The 20878-nt window shown below is 43.9% G+C and overlaps 1 protein-coding gene and 1 pseudogene across 4 annotated transcripts in view; one reads left to right on the top strand and one right to left on the bottom strand.

The window, feature by feature from the left end:
* Window positions 1–8991: 8991 nt before the first annotated feature.
* Window positions 8992–9665, bottom strand: LOC122542003 (small ribosomal subunit protein uS5 pseudogene; annotated as a pseudogene).
* A 6206-nt stretch (window positions 9666–15871) lies between these two features.
* fuz (fuzzy planar cell polarity protein) overlaps window positions 15872–20878 on the top strand; it is a 36246-nt gene continuing 31239 nt past the window's right edge. For all 4 annotated transcript variants that reach the window (XM_087978240.1, XM_087978241.1, XM_043679529.2 and 1 more), the window contains exons 1-2: window positions 15872–15970; window positions 20077–20198. In XM_087978240.1, the coding sequence (XP_087834366.1) occupies window positions 15887–15970; window positions 20077–20198 (206 nt within the window). In that variant the 5' untranslated portion in view covers window positions 15872–15886. The remainder of the gene's footprint in view (window positions 15971–20076; window positions 20199–20878) is intronic.

Below are 20878 nucleotides of genomic sequence, written 5' to 3'. Positions count from 1 at the left end.
TCACCCAAGGCTGGAATCAAACCTGGGACCCTGGTGCTGTGAGGTAGCAGAGCTAACCACTGTGCCACCCACAAAACAATGACATTGAGCAATAGCAGAGGATGGTTTCGATCCCTTAACCATTGAGTTATGGGCCCAGCATGCTCCCGCTGCGTGGAATGAAGGATTTTTTTTTGAGTCAGGTGGCTACTAATTTCTGATTAGTTTATTAATTTGCAGGACATGCTTATTCCTAATTGCTCCTTGAATTGCATTGGCTTGACTCAGTTCTGAGAAAGGGTCACTGAACTCAAAACATTAACTGTTTTTCCTCTTGCTACAGGTGCTGCCAAGACCTGTTGAGTTTATAGAATCCTTATAGTACAAAAAGCTACCATTTGTCCCACTGAGTCTACAATAACCCTCCAAAGAACATCGTGCCTAGTTTTGGGCCCCATATCTCAGGAAGGATGTACTGTCCCTGGAGCATGTTCAGAGGAGATTCACAAGAATGGTCCAGGAATGAAAAGCTTAACATATGAGGAATGTTTGAGGACTCTGGGTTTATACTCAGAATTTAGAAGGATGAGGAAGGATCTAATTGAAACACCGAATACTGAATGGCCTGGATAGAATAGATGTTGGGAAGATATTTCCATTGGTAAGAGAGACTATGACCCAAGGGCATATCCTTACAGTAAAGGGAAAACCTTTTCGAATGGAGATAAGAGAAACTTCTTCAGCCAGAGAATGGTGAATCTATGGAATTCATTGCCATAGAAGGACGTGGAGGCCGGGTCATTGAGTATATTTAAGACTGAGATAGATAGGTTCTTGAGTATCAAGGTTACAGGAAGAAAGCAGGAGAATGGGGTTGAGAAACTTAATTAACCATGATTGAATGGTGGAGCAGACTCAATGGGCTGAATGGCCTAATTTCTGCTCCAATGTCTTGTGGTCTTATCCCACTCTATCCCCATAATCCTGCATTTCCCATGGCTAACCCACCTAGCCTGCACATCTCTGGACACTATGGACAATTTAGCACGGCTAATTCACCCTAACCTGCACATCTTCGGACTGTGGAAGGAAACCAGAGCACCTGAGAGAGGAATTGAACCCAGGTTCCTGGCACTGTGAGGCAGCAGTGCTAAACACTAATCCACGATGCCACCCTAGTTTCTCATCCAATTTTTGTGTTTTTCAAATCTCCTGCAGCCCACAGTCATTTTTTTTATTGCCCCTTGAACTGGATGACTTGCTAGAGCCATTTCAGAGAGCAGTTGAGAGTCAACCACATCGCAGTGGGCCTGGAGTCATGCATGGGCCAAACCATGAAAGGACAGCAGATTTCCTTCCATAAAGTGTTTTTCCAATAATGGGTAATAATTGCCATAGTCACCTTCACTGAGACTAGGTTTATATTCCTGATTTATTAATTGTATTTAAATCTCTACAGCTTGCTGTTGTGTCCCCTGAGCATTAATCTGGGCCTCTAAGTTCCTGGAACAATTGATAGTCACAGGGAGGCAGCTTCTGTGCAGTTCCTTGACGTAGAAATTTTATTTCACTCGTTTACAACAAAGGAGGAGTGGTGAAAGAAATGAGAGACGTGGAATTGATGGGACACTGTCCAGCAGCTTGTGGTGTTCCCAGAGCCATTAAGTGTTTGGAAAAAGAAGTAAAGACAACATAAGGAATACCTTTTTAATGTAGCAGGTGGGCAGAATCTGGAGTGTGCTGCCTGAAAAACATAGTGAAGGTAAAAAAGGGGAATTAGGTTTTGATCTGAAAAGGACACATTTACAGAGGAAAGAAATGGGGCAGGGGACAGGGTGAAACTCTATGGGTTTGCCCTTGTCCTTGTAAACACTGAGCCCGGGACATGATGGGCCGAATGGCCTGCTTTTAAGCTGCAACCAAAATGTGATGCTACATTTGTTGTTTCAGAAATGCTATTTTGTGCACAGCAAGATCCCATAAACTGTAACGTGGTGGCGACCAAAGAAAGCCCTTCTGTAGATTAGATTAGATTAGATTACAGTGTGGAAACAGGCCCTTCGGCCCAACAAGTCCACACCGACCCGCCGAAGCGAAACCCACCCATACCCCTACATTTACCCCTTACCTAACACTACGGGCAATTTAGTATGGCCAATTCACCTAACCTGCACATCTTTGGACTGTGGGAGGAAACCGGAGCACCCGGAGGAAACCCACGCAGACACGGGGAGAACGTGCAAACTCCACACAGTCAGTCGCCTGAGTCGGGAATTGAACCCGGGTCTCTGGCGCTGCGAGGCAGCAGTGCTAACCACTGTGCCACCGTGCCGCCCACGTATTGGAGGACGAAGCTCAGTCATGGCTCTTGGACACTGGGCCACCAGCTTTGTCCTAATAAGAGTTATGGGAAGAGGGGAATTTCTGCTTTGGTTTAACCTCTCATTGAATAGGTGGCTCCGCAGACAGTGCAGTACTCACCTAGCGCTGCTCCGTCAGCCTGGAATTAATTCCCAACACTCTGAGTGAAGGTTTAATTGAACCCACTTAGGTAAGAGCTACAGCTGACCATTGGCCGTAAGATTAGTGAAACCGTCAGAGGGAATCCTCTTGTTTGCCCATTTGAACATGAGTCTGGGCCACAATTCTCATTTTTAACAGATTATGTTTTGACCAAAAGGCCTGACTGTGGCACATTTGAGATGAACAAGAAATAGCGGAAGATCACAAGACAGATAAAGGAAGAATTAGATCAGCAATCAGTATCAGCTGTCCTATCCTCAGATCAGCATTTGTTTCAGCCGGCTCACCCTATGCCAAAAATCCACAGGTTAAAGCTCCAAATCAGAGACTGGGTTTAGTCATGTTGTTGCTATGTGACTGAGCTAGTAATCCAGGGCTGTGAACAAATAATCCAGTCAGAATTAATAGACGTTTATAAAATCGTGAGGAGCATGAATCAGATAAAAAGACAAGGTCTTTTCCCTGCGATGGGGAAGTCCAGAACTAGAGGTCATAGGTTTAGGGTGAGAAGGGAAAGATTTAAAAGGGACCCAAGGAGCAACATTTTCACACAGAGGGTAGTGCGTGTATGGGATGATCTGCCAGAGGAAGTGGTGGAGGCTGATACAATTAAAACATTTAAAAAGCATTTGGATGGGTATATGAATAGCAAGGGTTGAGAGGGATATGGACCAAATGCTCGTAAATGGGACTAGATTAATTTCAGATATTTGGTCAGCATGGACAAGTTGGGCCGAAGGTTCTCTTTTGGTGCTGTACATCTCGATGACTCAATAATTATATGAACAGTTGGGAGAGTTCAAATTTGGTTAATGAAACCCAGAATTTAAGAAAAGGCTTAATAATGGTGACTGTGTAGCTAATGCATTGTTATGAAAATCACATCACTTCACTGATGTCCTTTTGAGGACAGTATCCATCCTCCTTATCCAGTCTGGTTTATATGTGACTTGTAATTGCTCTCTGAATAGACCTAACAAGCCACTCAGCTATTAAGGAGATTTCCATAGACTTTCATCGAACAATTCATAACCTTTACAGTTCACCCACAACTTCCACCCCACACTCAAATTCACTTGGTCCATCTCGGACCCCTCCCTGCCCTTTCTTGACCTATCCACTTCCCTCTCTGGTGACAGTCTCCAGACGGACGTTTACTCTAAACCCACAGACTCTCACAACTACCTGGACTACACCTCCTCCTACTCAGTATCTTGCAAGAACTCCATCCTATTCTCCCAATTCCTCCACCTCCATTACGTCTGCTCGGACGAGAATACATTCCACTCCTAGGCATCCCAGATGTCCTCCTGCTTCAAACAACCTGCATTTCCTTCCTCTGTCATCCAGACAGCCCTCCACCACACCACCTCCATTCCCTGTTCCACTGCTGTAAACCCCGCCTCCCTCTAAACGCAATACGGATAGAGTCCCCCTTGTCCTCATCCACCACCCCACCAGTCTCCGTATCCAACGTATCATCCTTAAACGCTTCTGCCAACTTCAAGTTGACCCCACCACCAAGACTATCCTCCCCTCCCACCCCTCTCTGCATTCCGTAAGGACTGTTCCTTTCACAGTCCTGGGTTTACACCACTATCCCCACCAACCACCCCCTCCCCCACCCCAAACCCTCAGGTACCTTCCCCTGTAACTGGAAAAGATGCAAAACCTGCCGGCACACCACCCCCCTCACCTCCATCCAAGGCCCCAAACAGTCCTTCCAGGTGAGATAGAGGTTCACCTGCCTCTCTTCCAACCCAGTTTCCAGCATCAGGTGCTCCCAATGTGGTCTTCTTTGCACTGGGGAGACCGAACGTAAACTTAGGGAACTCTTCACCGAGTATCTCAGCAGGGCCTGGTCCTCAGCAATTAGGCAGAGTCCAGTCGTTGATAGTTTGGCGGGGCTGGGTTTTCAGCAGTTGGACCTCCCAGTCAGCACTCGTTTTAATTCCCCTTCCCACTCCCTTTCCAACATGCCCATCCTTGGCCTCCTCAATTGCCGTAATGAACCACGCTATAAGTTGGAGGAATGACACTTCATCTTCCACCTGAGCAGCCTGCAACCCGGAGGACTCAACATTGAATTCTCCAATTTCAAATAACCTCCCTTCCCATCCCTGACTTCCTTCCCAGTCCCTATCCTCCCTTCCTCTCCTCCCAGCCACCAACCAGATTAATTCCTCCCATTGACCAACCAGGTCATACCCTCTCCCTGTCTTCACCTATTCCCACCTCACCACCCTGTCCCCACCACCCCCTTTATCTGCAGCTCCCCCCGCCCCCCCCCCCCCCCCCCCACACCCACCCCCAGACCTGAAAAGGGTTACACCCGAAATGTCGACTTCTCCACCTCCTGATACTGCCGGGCTTGCTGTGTTCTTCCAGCCTCCAACTTGACATGACATTCTCCTTGGTAAGATCGCTGCCAATTAAAGCCTACTTGACAACCAATCAGCACCCTCTTCTTATGTTCCTTACATGTTGGTTTGCCCCATGAATTGGTATTCTTGCTAAAAGTCCTGATGGCTAGGCAATTAGCAATGGGTAATAAATGCTGGCCAAGCCAGCGATGCAATCATCACGTAAATGAATAATTTAAAAAGAAAGTGCAAGACAAAAATCTTGGCAGTTTCAAGAGGCCTCTGGTCCTTGGAAATTGGAGAAAGTCTCGGTCCTCAGCAGTTGGGCAGGGCCTGGTCTTAGGCTGTTGGGCAGGGCCCTATCCTCAGCAGTTGGGCAGGGCCCTATCCTCAGCAGTTGGGCAGGGCCCAGTCTTAGGCAGTTGGGCAGGGCCCGGTCTTCAGAGATTGGGCAGTGCCCTGTTTTCTGGAGTGGTCTGTTCATGAACCCAAAAGGCGTTGGAATGACCAAAGAGTGATATTTGTCTTAATTTATGTTTTTAAATGGTGCTGTTTTTGTGGTAACTTTACACATGCTACTGTACTTTCGCAAACACAAGTAACAATAAATTTCTATCAATCAATCAAATCTATGACAAAACATGTCATTTCTCAGTGTTACTCAATAAATGAAATAAAAACAAAAAGCTTTGGTGAAAGGCCTGACAACATCCAGGGAGAGTTAACATTTTTGAGTCTGATTAGACTATTGAAGAGAAAGATGGGAATGGAATGGGTTAGATGCTGTTTCTCGACAGTGGTTTCAGGGGGTGTTGGAATGCTCGCTAATACATTCAAGGCCGGGTCAATTGTTATCCTTCAACCAGTGTCACCAAAACAGATTATCGGACCATTTATAACATTGCTATTCATAGTACCTTGCTGGGTATAAATTAACTATTCTTTCCAGGGACAACTCTTCAAAAAGTGTTTAGCTGACTCTGCTGGTCTTTGGGAAGACTTGATGATATAATTGCAAATGTTGTTGCTTTATTTTCTAAGATGTTCTTAGAAATGAAAGAGATAAAATCAACCACAGGTGCTGGAATCCAAAGTAGACAGGCAGAAGGCTGGAAGAACACAGCAAGACAGGCAGCTTTCCGAAATGACCATCCTCGGCCTCCTCCTTTGTGAATCAGACCGCAAATTGGAGGAATAACACCTCATCTTCCACCTGGGCAGCCCACAACCCAGAGAACTCAACATTGAGTTCTCCAATTTCAAATAACCTCCCTTCCCATCCCTGACTCACTCCCCAGCCCCTCCCACTCGCTTCCATTCTCAACAACCCCACTGCCCTGTGGCCAACCAGTTCAACTCCCCCTCCCCCTCCACCAAATACTTACAAGTCCTGGGCTGCCTCCACTGCCAAATCCTAGTCACCCAATACCTGCAGGAAGAACACCTCATCTTTCATCTTGGGACTCTCCAACCACATGGCATCAACATCGATTTCAGCAGTTTCCTCATCTCCTCTCCATCCACCTCATCCCAGATCCAACCCTCCAACTCGGCACTGCCCTCCTGAACTGTCCTACCTGTTCATCTCCCTTCCTACCTATCGACTCCACTGTCCACTCTGACCTATCATCATCACCCTCCCACCTGCATTTACCTATTATGCCTTCCCAGCCACCTTCCCCCAGCCCCCACCCCCCTCCTATTTATCTCTTAGCCCGCTTTCCCCCCAACACTCCTGATGAAGGGCTTATGCCTAAAACGTTGATACTCCTCCTCCTTGGATGCTGCCTGACCTACTGTTCTTTTCCAGCGCCATAACTTTCGACTCTAATCTCCAGCATCTGTAGCCCTCACTTTCTCCTTCCCTCTAGCTACCAACTGGATTCATTCCACCCATTGACCAACCAGGCCATACCCTCTACCTGTCATCACCTATCCCTACCTCACCATCCCACCCCTCTCCCCACCCAAACCCCCCCCCCCACCCACCCTGATCCTTTATCAGCAACTCCCCCTAAACCCAACCCCAGTCCTGAAGAAGGGTTACACCCGAAACATTGACTTCTCCACCTCCTGATGCTGCCTGGCTTGCTGTGTTATTCTAGCCTCCTGCTTGTCTACCTTAGAAACAAAAGGACTTGAGTTATGCAGTGTTTTATCAAACTCTCAGAAATCTTCCAAGTGCTTTTCACACAACTATTAAGTGATGGCTCTGTCACTGAATTTGGTAACCATTTTACCCAGATAAACAGACCTGGAATAAACGCTTAGATCCTTGGATTTCTTTTTATTTTATTGGATTAAAAGTCTTTAATGGAGAAGGAAGAACATCTCTTGGGGATTTTTCAAGTGTGTGTGTGGAGATTATTTATATGTGTTGGACATAGCTATTAGAATTAGGATGCATGCCCTTGCAGATGTGCCAGTTTTGCTGAGGCAGTCCCAGATTTGCATTAACTGCCCTATTGGCCTAACAATTTCTGCAAAATTGTTCAAATGTCCAAGTTTTCAGCATTTCTCCCATTGGACACTCTTCATACAATGATATATCAAGTGAAACAGAGCAGTAACACGTAAGAATGCAATTGGAATGTAACCAGAGAAGATACATCAGGAAGGTGAGGTAGGGGCCTCCCTGGGGTGATTGACCCAGGAAAACTGAGACCTCTTGCGAGATCCATCCAGGCCATTCCCGGGCGGCATCATTTACTAAGCTCACTGGAGCCAAAGGATGTACAGAAACGGGGTGCAAATCCAGGTCAATGAGCTGAACAAGGATGCTGAGGAGCTAAGGAGTGATTTACTCACTATTGAGGGAGTGAATGACGATTCACCGCATTAGTCCCTTGGATGGTGAGATTGTCTTATGAAGAGAGGTTGAGGAGACTAGGTCTGTATTCCTTAGAGTTTTGAAGAATGAGGAATGACTTAAGTGGTGGATGCTGGTACAGCGATCATGTTTAAAAGACATTTGCATAAGGACAGGTATAAGAAATGTTTGGAGGTATATGAGCACGTGCAGGCAGGTGGACAAGTTTAGATTCAGATTATGGTCGGCATGGACTGGCTGGATTGAAAGGTCTGTATCATGCTGTATGACCATATGACTGCTTCAAAACTAACAAAATTCTTTCAGGACTTGACAGATAAGATGTCACTTTTGGCTGAACCAGAGGACACAGCTCCGTTAAAGGAGTATGCTATTTCAGAATGCGATAAGGAGGAATTTCTTCAGTTCAAAGAGGTTGTATACTTGGAATTTTCTAACCCAGAGTGCCTTGGAGACTCAATCCTAGAGCAGGTGCAAGGCGGAAATGGATAGGTTTCTGGAGACTAAAGAAATAAAGGGATGTGGAAATAGTGTGTGAAAGTGACATTGCTCTAGATGATCACCAGTAATCTAATCAAATGGCAGAGCAGGCTCAATGGGCTGAATGGCCTGCTTTCGTTCTTAAGTGTATATCTCCTTAATACGAAACTCAATATTATGTGAAACTGGTCAATTTGTCCTTTGACTTTTGAAAATCTGTTTCCCTAATTAAAATACATTTTTACAAAAAGTGTTCTGTTCTTTCACTTTGAATCCTCCTATCTGTACGCATGATTTGAAGATGCCGGCGTTGGACTGGGGTGTACAAACTTAAAAATCACACAACACCAGATTGTGGCCGAACAGATTTATTTGGAAGGATTAGCTTTCAGAGCACTGCTCCTCCATCAGGTGGTTGTCTGTACGCAGTTCCCCTGACTGATAAACAGAGAAGACAATACAAATCAGTATGATGCTCTCTTTCCTCAAGACTGGGTACCATTTTTATTGGTGACCCTGCAGCACCATCTGAAAGTGGCTATTCTCTACATCTTGATTGTCTGTTCCTTCTGTGTTGGCTTAGTTCAACTTCTGCCACTTTCATCTTTCAATTTGGAAGTTGTACGTTCAAGGCCCATGTCAGATAAACAGTTGGTTTTGAAATAACACAGTTAATGTTGTAAAACATCTCCAGAGTCCTTTGACACCTATGGGGAAATAAGAGCAAATGACCAAAAAAGCAAATTAAAGCATTAGGTTTTAAGGAATATTTTTGTATATTCAACAGATTTTTATTCCACTCATTGCATCAATGCTTTATGTTGCTGGAGCAACAGCTGACTGGGATCTTTGAGCACACATGTGGGTGTGGTAGGCCAAATGATCAGTGAATTCCTGATAAAGGCCTTTGGTAAACACAATCTCCTCTCAGATATTCAGTGTCAGACAGCTGTAAGATCCTAGAGATGGCATCAAATGTAGCTTTGGCAAAGTTGCCCAGTCTGACTGCTCAGCCTCTGGCAAAGTTGTGGCCATCATAAGTACCGACCATCTGAAGTAGTTTCTTGGAGACTGGACCTGACACAGTACTGTTATCACAGGGAACAAACAGACACACAAAGCCTGACTCGCAACACCCAGTGACCTTGCATGGTAGAATGTGGGGTCTTCCAATTTTGTTATCCTACTAAATGTTGACAGCTTTGTCATAATGATAGCTCCATGAACTGCAGTGGCCACTTCCCTGGAGCTTTGAAACCCAATCCAACACATCCGTTATAGACACCACTTGTAACAAAAGCCTTAAATCCAGTGGGTTTCCAGCACAGGTTTGCTGCTGTATGGGCATGATCTTGAGAATCTTGTCCTTCAAGGGTGATCCGGGAAGAAGACACCTTGATAGGAAGGGAGAAGAGATAAATTTCCTCCAAAGTCTTAATTTTCATATCTTTACCAAGTATAGTTACTAGCACCCACTCCCTGGTCAGCATGGTGGCTCAATGGTTAACACTGCTCCCCATAATGCCAGGGACCTGGTTCAATTCTACCCTCTGTGTGGAATTTGTGCATTCTCCCTGTGACTGTGTGGGTTTCCTCTGGGTGCTCTGATTTCCTCCCACAGTCCAAAGATGTGCAGGTTACCCTTGGGAAATGCAGAGTTACAAGGTCTGGGTAGGCTGCTCTTTACAAGGTTGGTGTGGACTTGATGGCCCGAATGGCTTGCTTCCCAACTGCAGAAAGTCTACGATTATCTTCATCATGTCCCCTACCACAGCATCAGCCCTGCCCACAGGTCACTGGAGCTGAAACTACTGTGGAAACTTTCTCTACCATCAGTGTTTTAAAGGAGTACCTTAACAGAGGAGAGTCAGAGCTGAAGAACTGACTGTCAATGGACTGTTGAAAGTAGGGAAGGATAAGAGTCTGGAATTGGGGATCTTGGACGGTTGTAGCAAGTTAGAGAGATCAGGTGGAGTGACAACATGCAAGGATTGGAATATAAGAACGAAAGCTTAAGTTGAGACGTTTCTTAGCCAGGTGCCAATGTAGGTCATGTGAGCATGGGGCGATGGGCCTATGGGACTTAATGCAAATTAGGTCATGAGTAATTCATCTAGGTTAAATGATGTCTTGCAGCAGAGGGAGCGTTAACTGTATCTCCAGCATCATTCCCACCTTTCTCCTAAACTGATTATTTACCTAGTTGCAGTCTATGTGATCTTGCTAAATGCTGAATGGCTATTGTAATGACTAAACTTCAAAATAACTAAGAATTTTCTGCCAGATGAAAATCATGTTAAAATGCTTCTAATTATTCAGCAATCTCCAGTGATTTTGGACAAATGGAGTTTTGGGTTAAAGCAAGAATGGACGATGGGGATAATTGAAACTCAGTATTCAGAAGTAATTCAGCCTCTATTTTAAGCTTTATGTTCTGACCTTATCTCTCATATTCCTTTAGCCCTTCTCGTATCTACAGCCAAACAAACTCCCTACTTCAATGTCCCATGTGGTAGCTGCTCTGTCCTGTTCATGGTGGAAGTGCGTGGCCTCCATTAGGTGAAAACATATAACTACAGCATGACATGTTTACATAGGTGAGAACTGTTAAAATTGCAGAGACAGATATTCATAATGCTATTGATAAAAATTAACCAAAATTCACTGCAGAGGTAATATTTAATTTGTTATTACTGATCAATTAGATCAAGTGACTTTATTCATTTAAAAATCAAGAAATTGATTTCCAGAAATCTAGTTGACACATCCATTATTGTTAATAAATACTTATTCCCACTTTTTGTTTGAGGTAGGGGACCTATGCAATCAATCAAAATGCTTGTGAAAGGTTCCTCAAATGCTGGAATAGGTATTTAAGGTGCAGGTTTTATTGCTGCCTGTGATGATCCTATTAGCTGACATGTGACACATCTGGCAAAATTTAACTACATCCTTGTGTAGTCCAGGCCAGCAAAAATGTCTTTGTATTTTAGCCTGTGTTTTCCTCACCCCTAAATGACCTCCAAGTGATAGCTCATGCGCCACTCGCAACACCTCCTTTCTATACCCTACTGGCAAAATAATTTGATGAGCCTCTGCCCATTTCTCATCTGCTTGAATGTGTGAGGGTCTCCATTTCCTTATTACAACATCATTTGTTAAGTAATAACACACAGGGATATATTCACTCTCCTCTTCTGTATAGGCCTTTTGATACAACTGTTTTAAGTTCTCATCTTCCTGTTGTAACTCGATCGGCTTAGCAGAGCTAAAGATACTTGCATGTTTACCTATTTGCTCCTGCTCTGTCCCACTTAACTGATCAAAAAAGTCTCAGATAAAGCTTTATTAGCTTCCTTTTCTGTGTCTTTTGATCTCTCCTGCTTCAACTTGTGCCTCTGTGATCACACAATCTGGATAAATTTCTGGAAAAACATCCTTCATTTCTTCAGTTGCCCATGTCTCCACTGGCTTTTCAACTAGAATAGTGAATAGCAATATCATTTGCAAGGACAAATTGAAAGGATGTCCAGTACACCTAACACAAACTCTCCACTCTTCTCTGGACTCTCTAGTCTTGCTTTACATAATTGAGCACTTTTTGTCTCACCATGAATTCCTGTTACCAGTACCTTCTCTGGCAATAGTTCCTCAGGAGTACATATCTCTTCATCTTCCAGCATTACAGACTGAGAGGATTCTGTGTCCCTAAATATTGTAATCTCTTTACTTGCTACTCCTGGACTATGTGAATAAGCTTTACCCTTGCATGTATGTTTTTTAAAAATACCTGGCACATCCTCCTTAATCAACCACTGATCATCTTGTACACTCTGAGGCAGTTGTCTAATTTCCCTTGTGCTTTTTGTTACCAGTCCAAAAAAACTCCCAGGCTTGCCCAGTTTTCCTACATCTGGCTTTCTCCTAGCCCACCAACACTGTGATTTTGTGAGGCCCACTTTATTACAATGAAAACACTGGAGCTTTAAACTTCTTAGTCCCCCTCAAGGCTTTCTTTTTTACCCTGTGGTAAGTTATCTTTATGACCTTCGCTGAGATCTACCTTTCCACATGAGGATTTCTCTTTGCCCCAGTTTCTATCCCTCATGGACTGAAATTGATTCTGGAAGCCGAACCACGTTTTATGGACCAGCTCATAATCATCAGCCACTTCAGTTGCTAACCTTGCTATTTTAACTCTCTGCTTTTCCACATGAGTTTGCACTACTTCCTAGCCAAGGTTACCCTCAGCCTTTATCTCAAGCCTTTTAAGCTGGCTTTTCTTTTTAAGTGTCAGTTTCTGAAGTTCAAACGCTCTCTGTTTTTCTCTCTCTTCTGCTGCTCTCTCTTTCTCCCTCTCTTCTGTTTTTAACTGTAACTCAAACTGTTTCATTTCTGCTGCCCTTTCCTTATCTCTCGCTTCTAACCCAAGCTGCTTCATTTGCAATTGAATTCTTGTCATCTCTATAGATTCTGATGGTTTTTCGGCAAGTTTAAATGCTGAGCTCCTGCTGTAATTATCTCTCTTTTCCTCACAGAAGCAGGCAGGTCCAATTCTAGCTTCTCTGCTAATTCCTGCGGCGTGGTCTTATTCACCTTTTGCAAAACTTACAAATTCACCACATCCACATCCAGAAAACTTTTGGCGACTGAAAGAGCCATTACTATCCCAAGCTTTGTCAGCCAACCAAACCAAAACCCAAAATAAAGACACTAACACTGACCACCCACTGTTCAAAATCCTGCAAAGAGCCCCCAGTCTGTTATGGACTAGGCCAGACCACTCAAAACATTTTTAAGCAGGCAACCCAACTCATAACTTTGCAATATTTTTCAGTAAATGTACAGTGAAAAATTACCCGGAGTAAGTTAGCTAGGTTGACTACCACGTTTAAAACAGACAAAACTTTATTCACAAAATTACACAGTGAAACACAAAGAACAGAATAAAGACCCCCACAGAACTTAGTCTATCCAACTAGACTTAATTATGCTGTTCTGAATATACACAACAGTCCCTTAAGCAAACCCCCTTGATAAACAGTGAAAATGGAACAAATGCTTCCAGTTTGAAGTTAGAAGGGCAGAAAGAGAGAGAGCCTGTTTCCACACAGCTGAACTCCTAACCAGGTCTGGGCTGAACTGCTCAGCTAGAGTGCTTCATTATATAGGTCACTTCTAAAACGTGACCACTTTGGCCTGAAGTCTCATCTGTTTACATATAAACAAAAGGCCTCTCAATATCCTTTTCCATCTCTGTACCAAACTAGTCACCCTGGAGCCTGGAGTTGTTTATGACCCCTCTGAATAAAACCAAGGACACAATATCCTTGAGAAAAGGAACAGCTTTTAGAAAAAAAGAACCAGCTTTGTGACAATATTCCCCCCAGTCTCCTGGCCAGCTGTTATCAAAGGGTCAAGAAAATTTTCCAGCCTCCATATGTGGTCACAGTAGGAGTAATACAGTGACTCAATGGCTAACACTGCTACCTCACAGCACCAGGGACGCAGATTCAATTCCACCTTCGCTTGACTGTATCTATGGAGCTTGTACATTTTCCTCATGTTTGTGTGGGTTTCCACCGGGTTCTCCAGTTTCCTCCTACACTCCCAAGCTGTGCAGGTTAGGATGAATTGGCCAAGCTAATTTGCCCATAGTATTCAGGGATCCAATTCTTGGATATGTGAGGGAATCTATTTTCAATCACTAGGGCTTAATTTAAAACTGGAGCCAGGTTTCTCAGTGATGAAATTAGGAAACAGTAGGACATGGAAAGATGGCAGAAACCATCTGCTGAATTGCTGTTGAAATCCTCATTCATGTTTTCACTCCCTCTAGTCTTACTTATTCCAATATACCTCTGACTGTTCTCCCATATTCTACACTTGTGTTCTTAAACTCATCCAAAATTCTACAGTTATGTTTTAACTCCCAGCAATTCTTGTTGACTCCTGGTCAAGCAACATTTGATTTTAAAATTAATTATCATTCTTATTTCTAAATCCCTCTAATACTTTCTCCCTCACTGTCTTTCTAATTCTCTCCATCCACAAGCCTCCAAGATATTTGCCCTTCACAAGTCCCTTGTGAATCCTGAACTTTAATTGCATTGGTGGTTGGACTTTCAGTTGCCTAGGTCCTCAACTCTGGAATACACTCCTTAAACCTCTCCACCTCTCGAACTCACTATCCTCCTTTATGACACTCATTTGATCCTCTCTCTTTGACCAAACCATTAGTCACTTGACCTAATATCTCCTTAAGAGGCGAGGCACCATACTTCCTTTTATAATGTTAAAAATCACACAACACCAGGTTATAGTCCAACAGATCTATTTGGAAGCACTAGCTTTCGGAGCACTTTATAGCAAAAGTTTACATTGTGATGTAACTTAAATTATAATGCTCATAAATGTTTCTTATAATTAAAAACATATATAAATAGGTTGTTCTTCTTTCTATATTGCAGAGGTTTTGATGACTTTCAAAACTTGTATGAATTTCCTGAGAATATTGATTCTGGAAACATTTGCCGATGGGGAGAATGTTTATTTAATATCTTTATATTTCCTTTAAGTATGAAAAGAGATTGGATAGATTGGGTTATTTTCATTGGAGCATGGAGACTGAGGTGGGGGGCATGACCGAGGTATATACAATTATGAGGGGCATAGACAGGAAGGAGTAAATAAAACAAAGAACTGTGGATGCTGAAGATCTGAAAATTAAATCAGAAATTTCTAGAGAAACTCAGCATGTCTGACAAAGTTTAAAATCACACAACACCAGGTTATAGTCCAACAGGTTTAATTGGAAGCACACAAGCTTTCGGAGCGCTGCTCCCTCATCAGGTGATTGTGGAGGACACAATTGTAAGGGACAGAATTTATAGCAAAAATTTACAGTGTGATGTAACTGAAATTATACATTGAAAAATACCTTGATTATTGAGTCTTTCATGTGTTCGAATACCATGATAGTTTCACTTCTTTTATGTGTAAATCACAAAACCTTTTTTTTAAATGTTGCATTCTCAGTTTAACTGTAACAATTGGTGTTAGCGAGACAATATGTTGAAGGTGTTAGCCCCATGTATTCTCTGTCTATGCCATGATGTTTAGATTGATTCTAATCTAAAAAGTGAGATAACAGAGTTTTACATGAATTCATGCAGTTTTCCTATTTGCACTTACGATGCCAAGGCATCCAAGCTGTGAGCCAAGTGCTGGAAAATGGGATTTGAATAATTAGGTGGTTGTTTTTTAACTGGCGCAGACTCAATGTGCCAAAGGGCTTTTATCTGTTCTGAGATCTCTACGACTCTGTATTGGTGCCCTCTCCCATTGTAGGTCTTGCGAAGGACAATTCCGCAGCAGGAGGCAATACGTCAGTTAATTCAGTAACAATTATGCTGCCACTTAATCATTTGGTATTCTTTGCATTGCTTGTAAATTGCCGTTTATCGCTGCACGTTTTCAAATCTGTGTGAGTTAGAGTAGTAGTCTTCATCGAGGGAGCTACTGCACTCGCAACTGCATTGAGTGGAGGGGGAACTGTGTAGCAATGTTTGCAGGGCCGCGCATGCGCGGGCGGTTGCCAGGGAGCGGCGGCGGCGGCGGCGGCGGCGGCGGTTGCTAGGGGACGATGAGGTATCCCGGCGTGCCTCGGGAAAGAGAAGCCATTGGGTCGGGGGTGGTCTGGCTTCACAAGATGGCGGCAACTGTGCAGCTTCTGTGCCTGGCAACTAGCAGTGGGGTCCCTCTGTACTGCAGAAGCAAGGGGGAGAGCAGGCAGGTAACCTCACTCATGCTACATTCTTTGCAGTGCATTGTCTTCTCTTTTGAAAAAAACAAAAAAACTTTATTTGTTTGCAATTTAAATAAAGACCATAAAGCATAAGAGATAGGGACAGGAGAAGGCCGTTTGGCCACTCCAGCGTACTCCACCTTTCAAATGGTTAATTTCTCACATACATTTTCCTGTATTTTTCCCCCTATACTCTTGATTCCTTGTCTGATTGAGAATCTGTCATAGTCTTAAGTTTCAACTTCACCTGAGGCATAGTGACCCTCAAAGTAAATCATCGCATGTATCTCTGTCTTATGAGAGAGCAACCTTATGGTCTAGTAGACAACTTTAGCCTTGGGATTTGGTTAGCTCAGTTGGCTGCATTCCTGACGAAGGGCTCTTGCCCGAAACATCGATTCTCCTGCTCCTTGGATGCTGCCTGATCTGCTGTGCTTTTCCAGCAACACATTCTTGACGCAGTTGGCTGCATGGCTGGTTTGTGATGCCAACAGCATGGATTCAATTCCCACTAACCAGCTGAGGTTAGCACGAAGGACTCTCCTTCTCAACATCTCCCCCTCCCCTGAGATGTCGTGACCCTCCTGTTAAACCACTAGCTTTCTGAGAGGATGGTGACTTTATGCACTGCTCTCTGTTGCAAGGAATTCTGAAGACACGCAAAATAAAAACAAGGAACGTTGATGTCTTTGCACTCAGGAACTATTTTATGCAATTTTCAACAACTGTGAAGATGCTACTGTCCTGAAGAAGGATGGTGGCAGGTGAAAATTTATTTTTGTTTCCTTCACTCATTTAATTAAAGAAAAGGGTACAAAGAGAATACTGACTTGGTAATATGGTCTTGTTAGTGGTGTGCACACTTTCATTGCTGTATATGTCAAGCCTGACCAACCATTTGGTATTAATGGTGACTGGCTGCTCATTTTAATAGATGAAATTGGGGACAATAATTAAATGTTAGGCCAATTGTTTTGAGCAGCATGCTGGCAAAACCAATATTTTTCCCTCATTGCCCTAAGAAAGGTGGTGGTGAGCCACCTCCTTTCTGGTTTTGAGGGAGCCCTCAGGGTTTTGATGCAAGATGAATCAATTATATCTCCTAGTGGTAATAACAAGGAACTTGCAAGAATTGATGTTTCCAGCTGTATCTTCTGCTCATGCCCTTCTCTATAGTGAAGATATTTATTTTAATCAGTCAATGGATGGGGTGTCACTGACTGGGCCAGTCTTTATTGCCTGACAGATGGTAGTCAGCTGCTTTCTTGAACTGTTGCAGTCCATTAGATTTTAGATTACATTATAGCGTGGAAACAGGCCTTTCAGCCCAACAAATCCACACTGACCCGCCACCCACCCATACCCCTACATTTACCCCTTACCTAACACTACGGGCAATTTAGCATAGCTAATTCACATCTTTGTGACTGTGGGAGGAAACCGGAGCACCCGGAGGAAACCCACGCAGACACGGGGAAAACGTGCAAACTCTACACAGAGTCGCCTGAGGCGGGAATTGAACCCGGGTCTCAGGCGCTGTGAGGCAGCAGTGCTAACCACTGTGCCACCGTGCCGCCCACATATAGTGCTGTTCGGAAGGGAGTTCCTAGATCTTGCCTCAGTGCCACTGAAGGACAGGTGATAAAATTCCAAGTCAGAATGGAGAGTGGCTTGGAGGGAAAGTGTAGCTGGTGGTGTTCCCAAGCATCTACTGCCCTTGTCCTTCTTGATGACAGCGATCATGGGTTTGGAAGGTACTGTCTAAGAAGCCTTGGTGAATTTCTGCAGTGTATCTTATAGACAGTATACTCTTTTGCCATAGTGTACAACAGTGAGAGTGAATTGGTTGCTAATCAAGTGAGCTGATGAAGGGGTCGACTCTCTAAGGCACCTGGATGGATACATGAATAAGAAGAGTTTAGAAGGATGTGAGCCAAATGCTGGAAAATGGGACTAGATTAATTTAGGATATCTGATATTGCATCGATGAGATGGCTAAAGAGTCTGATTCTGTGCTGTAAAGCTCTATGATTGTGACTGCCCAACGCTACTCCGTAGTTGGCAGCATGGGATGGCCACTGACATTAATCAATGCTGATCTGCATCTTAGATCCAGATCCATTAAGCCCTCCGTATTGCTTAATATCCTTGCCTAACAAAAATTGAACAACCTCAGTTTTTGACATTTTTGATTGAGTCCCAAGACTCTTTTTGTTTTTAGGGAGAGAATTTCAGATTTCCACTATCTTGTTATTTATTTAAAAATGTATGTTCTCTTGGATATGGGTGTCATTGACTAGGCTGGCATTTATTACCCATCCCTAATTGCCCTGGAAAAAGTGGTAGCGAGCTGCCGTCTTGAACTGCTGTAGGCTACGTGGTGTAGAGACACCCACTGTGCTGTTGAGGCGGGAGTTCAAGTATTTTCACTCCAGTGGCCATGAAGGACAAGGGATAACAGTTCCAAAACAGTATAGTACATGTCTTAGAAGGGAACATGCAGATGATGTCTCCTTGTATCTGCTGTCTTGTCCTTCTAAGTGTAGAGGTCACAGGTTTGGAAGATGCTGTCAATGGAGCCTTGGTTAGTTACTGGATCAGTGGTGCTGGAAGAGCACAGCAATTCAGGCTGCATCCGAGGACAGGCAAAATCGACGTTTCGGGCAAAAGCCCTTCATCAGGAATAAAGGCAGAGAGCCTGAAGCGTGGAGAGATAAGCTAGAGGAGGGTGGGGGTGGGGAGAGAGTGGCATAGAGTCAAGTTTGTTTCAGGACATGGTACAAGAATCTCAGGGAGTCTCTCTCTCACTGCAACTCCCAGGTCATTTCCTCAGCCCTGAAGCTCTTCAACCATGTCCTGAAACAAACTCGACTCTATGCCACTCTCTCCCCACCCCCACCCTCCTCTAGCTTATCTCTCCACGCTTCAGGCTTTCTGCCTTTATTCCTGATGAAGGGCTTTTGCCCGAAACATCGATTTTGCCTGTCCTCGGATGCAGCCTGAATTGCTGTGCTCTTCCAGCACCACTGATCCAGAATCTGGTTTCCAGCATCTGCAGTCATTGTTTTTACCTCCTTGGTTAGTTACTGCAGTGCGTATTGAGGAGGCACCTGTCTGTGGTGAGGGAGTGAATGTTGAAGGTGGAAGATGGAGTACCAGTCAAGTGGGATACTTTGTCCTAGATGGTTTTGAGCTTCATGAGTGTTGATAGAACTGAAGTATTGCATTTAAGTGGAGAGTATGCCATCAGATTCCTGACTTGCTCCATATAGATGATGGCTGGGCAGTGGTAGGGGGGCGGGGTTCAGGCAGTGAGATCTTTGCTGCAGAGTTTGCATATAAACATATAACAGCAAGAGTAAGTTCCTTGAATCTGCCCGACCATTCACTCAGATAACGGCTGACTCGACTACTCCTCAATCCCGTCAATACCACGAATGACTTTTTAACGTGTCCCCTTGCTTATCTAGAATCTTAGTCTTACCTTAGTCTTAAAAATATTCAAAGACCACTGCCTTGTGACTATTGTTAATAGCCTCAGACTTGCTGTACTCGTGTGTTGTGTGAAGAAGAGCTTCCTGATGTCACCCCTGACAGGCTGAGCTCTAATTTTGAGGGTGAACTTCCCAAGCTATCCCAGCAGAGAAAATAGTTTATCTCTCGAGAAACGTTCTTTCTCTTTAAGGGAGAGTGTAGGACCAGAGTGCATAACCTTAGAGTAAGGAGTCACCTGTTTCAGACAGAGATGAGGAGGAATTTCTTCTGAGGATGGTGAATCTGGAATTCTTTACTGCACAGGGCTGTCTAGGCTGGGTCATTAAATATATTCAAGGCTGAGACAGGCAGACTTCTAATCATTAAGAAAAGAGTTATGAGGGAGCAGAAATTGGAGTTAAGGATGATCAGATCAGCAATGATCTCAGTAATATGGTAGAGAATAGGCTGAATGATCAACTTCTACTCTGACATCATGTGGTCTTATCAATTCCATCAAACCTTTCAGTGATTTTAAACACTAGGGTCAGATTGGTAGGAAAAGCTTTAAAGGCCTGAATGGATTTTCTGTATTTCAGTAAGTCTCTTTTATTTTGCAGCTTCCTTTCTCAGTAATCGGCTCTCTCAATGGAGTGCATATGTTTGGGAGTAATCAGGATATTTTTCTTACCAGCACCTCTACTGACAACACCAGGGTCTGCTGGAGAGTTTTCCACGACAGGTAAGGCAGAACAAAGGTCCAGGTTTTGCTCTGTGAGAGACACAAATGCAATGAAAGACTACATTTAAAATGAATTTAAAACAAAAGCTGATGACCAATTTCCTCTTAATTATGTTCACTGACCTGTTCAGACATGTTCCAATTCACCTTCTGGGCAGGTGGGACTTGAGACAAGTCTTCTGACCCAGAGGTAGGGACATGGCCACTGTACCTCAAGATCACGCAAATTTCCTCATAAACCTTTCATAATGTGAAAGGAGCTGCTCTGTAGCCCAGAATAATAGGACAAGAGAAGGTTGAGAGCAGATGTGTTGGACGTTTTCCAAATCATGAAGGTTCTGGATGGTGTAAATGGGGAGAGACCATTCCCATTTAAAGAAAGAGAGAGATTTAAAGTGAATTGTGAAAAAAGCATTGTGACATGGGGGGGGATGGGGGAGTGCAGTGAGTGGTTAAGATCTGGAATGTGATGAAGGCAGATGCAATCATGGCTTTCAAAAGAGAATTGGGCAATTATCAGATATGAAAACTTGCTGGACATTACGAAAATCGGTGTGTGTCGAGGGTTGCCCAACCTCCACTCCCGGCACACTAACCTCCATGTACAGCGCATCATCCGCCGCCATTTCCGCCACCTCCAAACGCACCCCACCACCAAGGATATATTTCCCTCCCCTCCC

This window comes from Chiloscyllium plagiosum, unplaced genomic scaffold (genome assembly GCF_037043375.1).
Source record: "Chiloscyllium plagiosum isolate Xiang-an unplaced genomic scaffold, Cpla_swu_hap1 HiC_scaffold_33, whole genome shotgun sequence".
Lineage (NCBI taxonomy): Eukaryota > Metazoa > Chordata > Chondrichthyes > Orectolobiformes > Hemiscylliidae > Chiloscyllium > Chiloscyllium plagiosum.
Note: the sequence above shows the minus strand (reverse complement) of the source record. Positions and strands in the feature narration are given on the sequence as shown.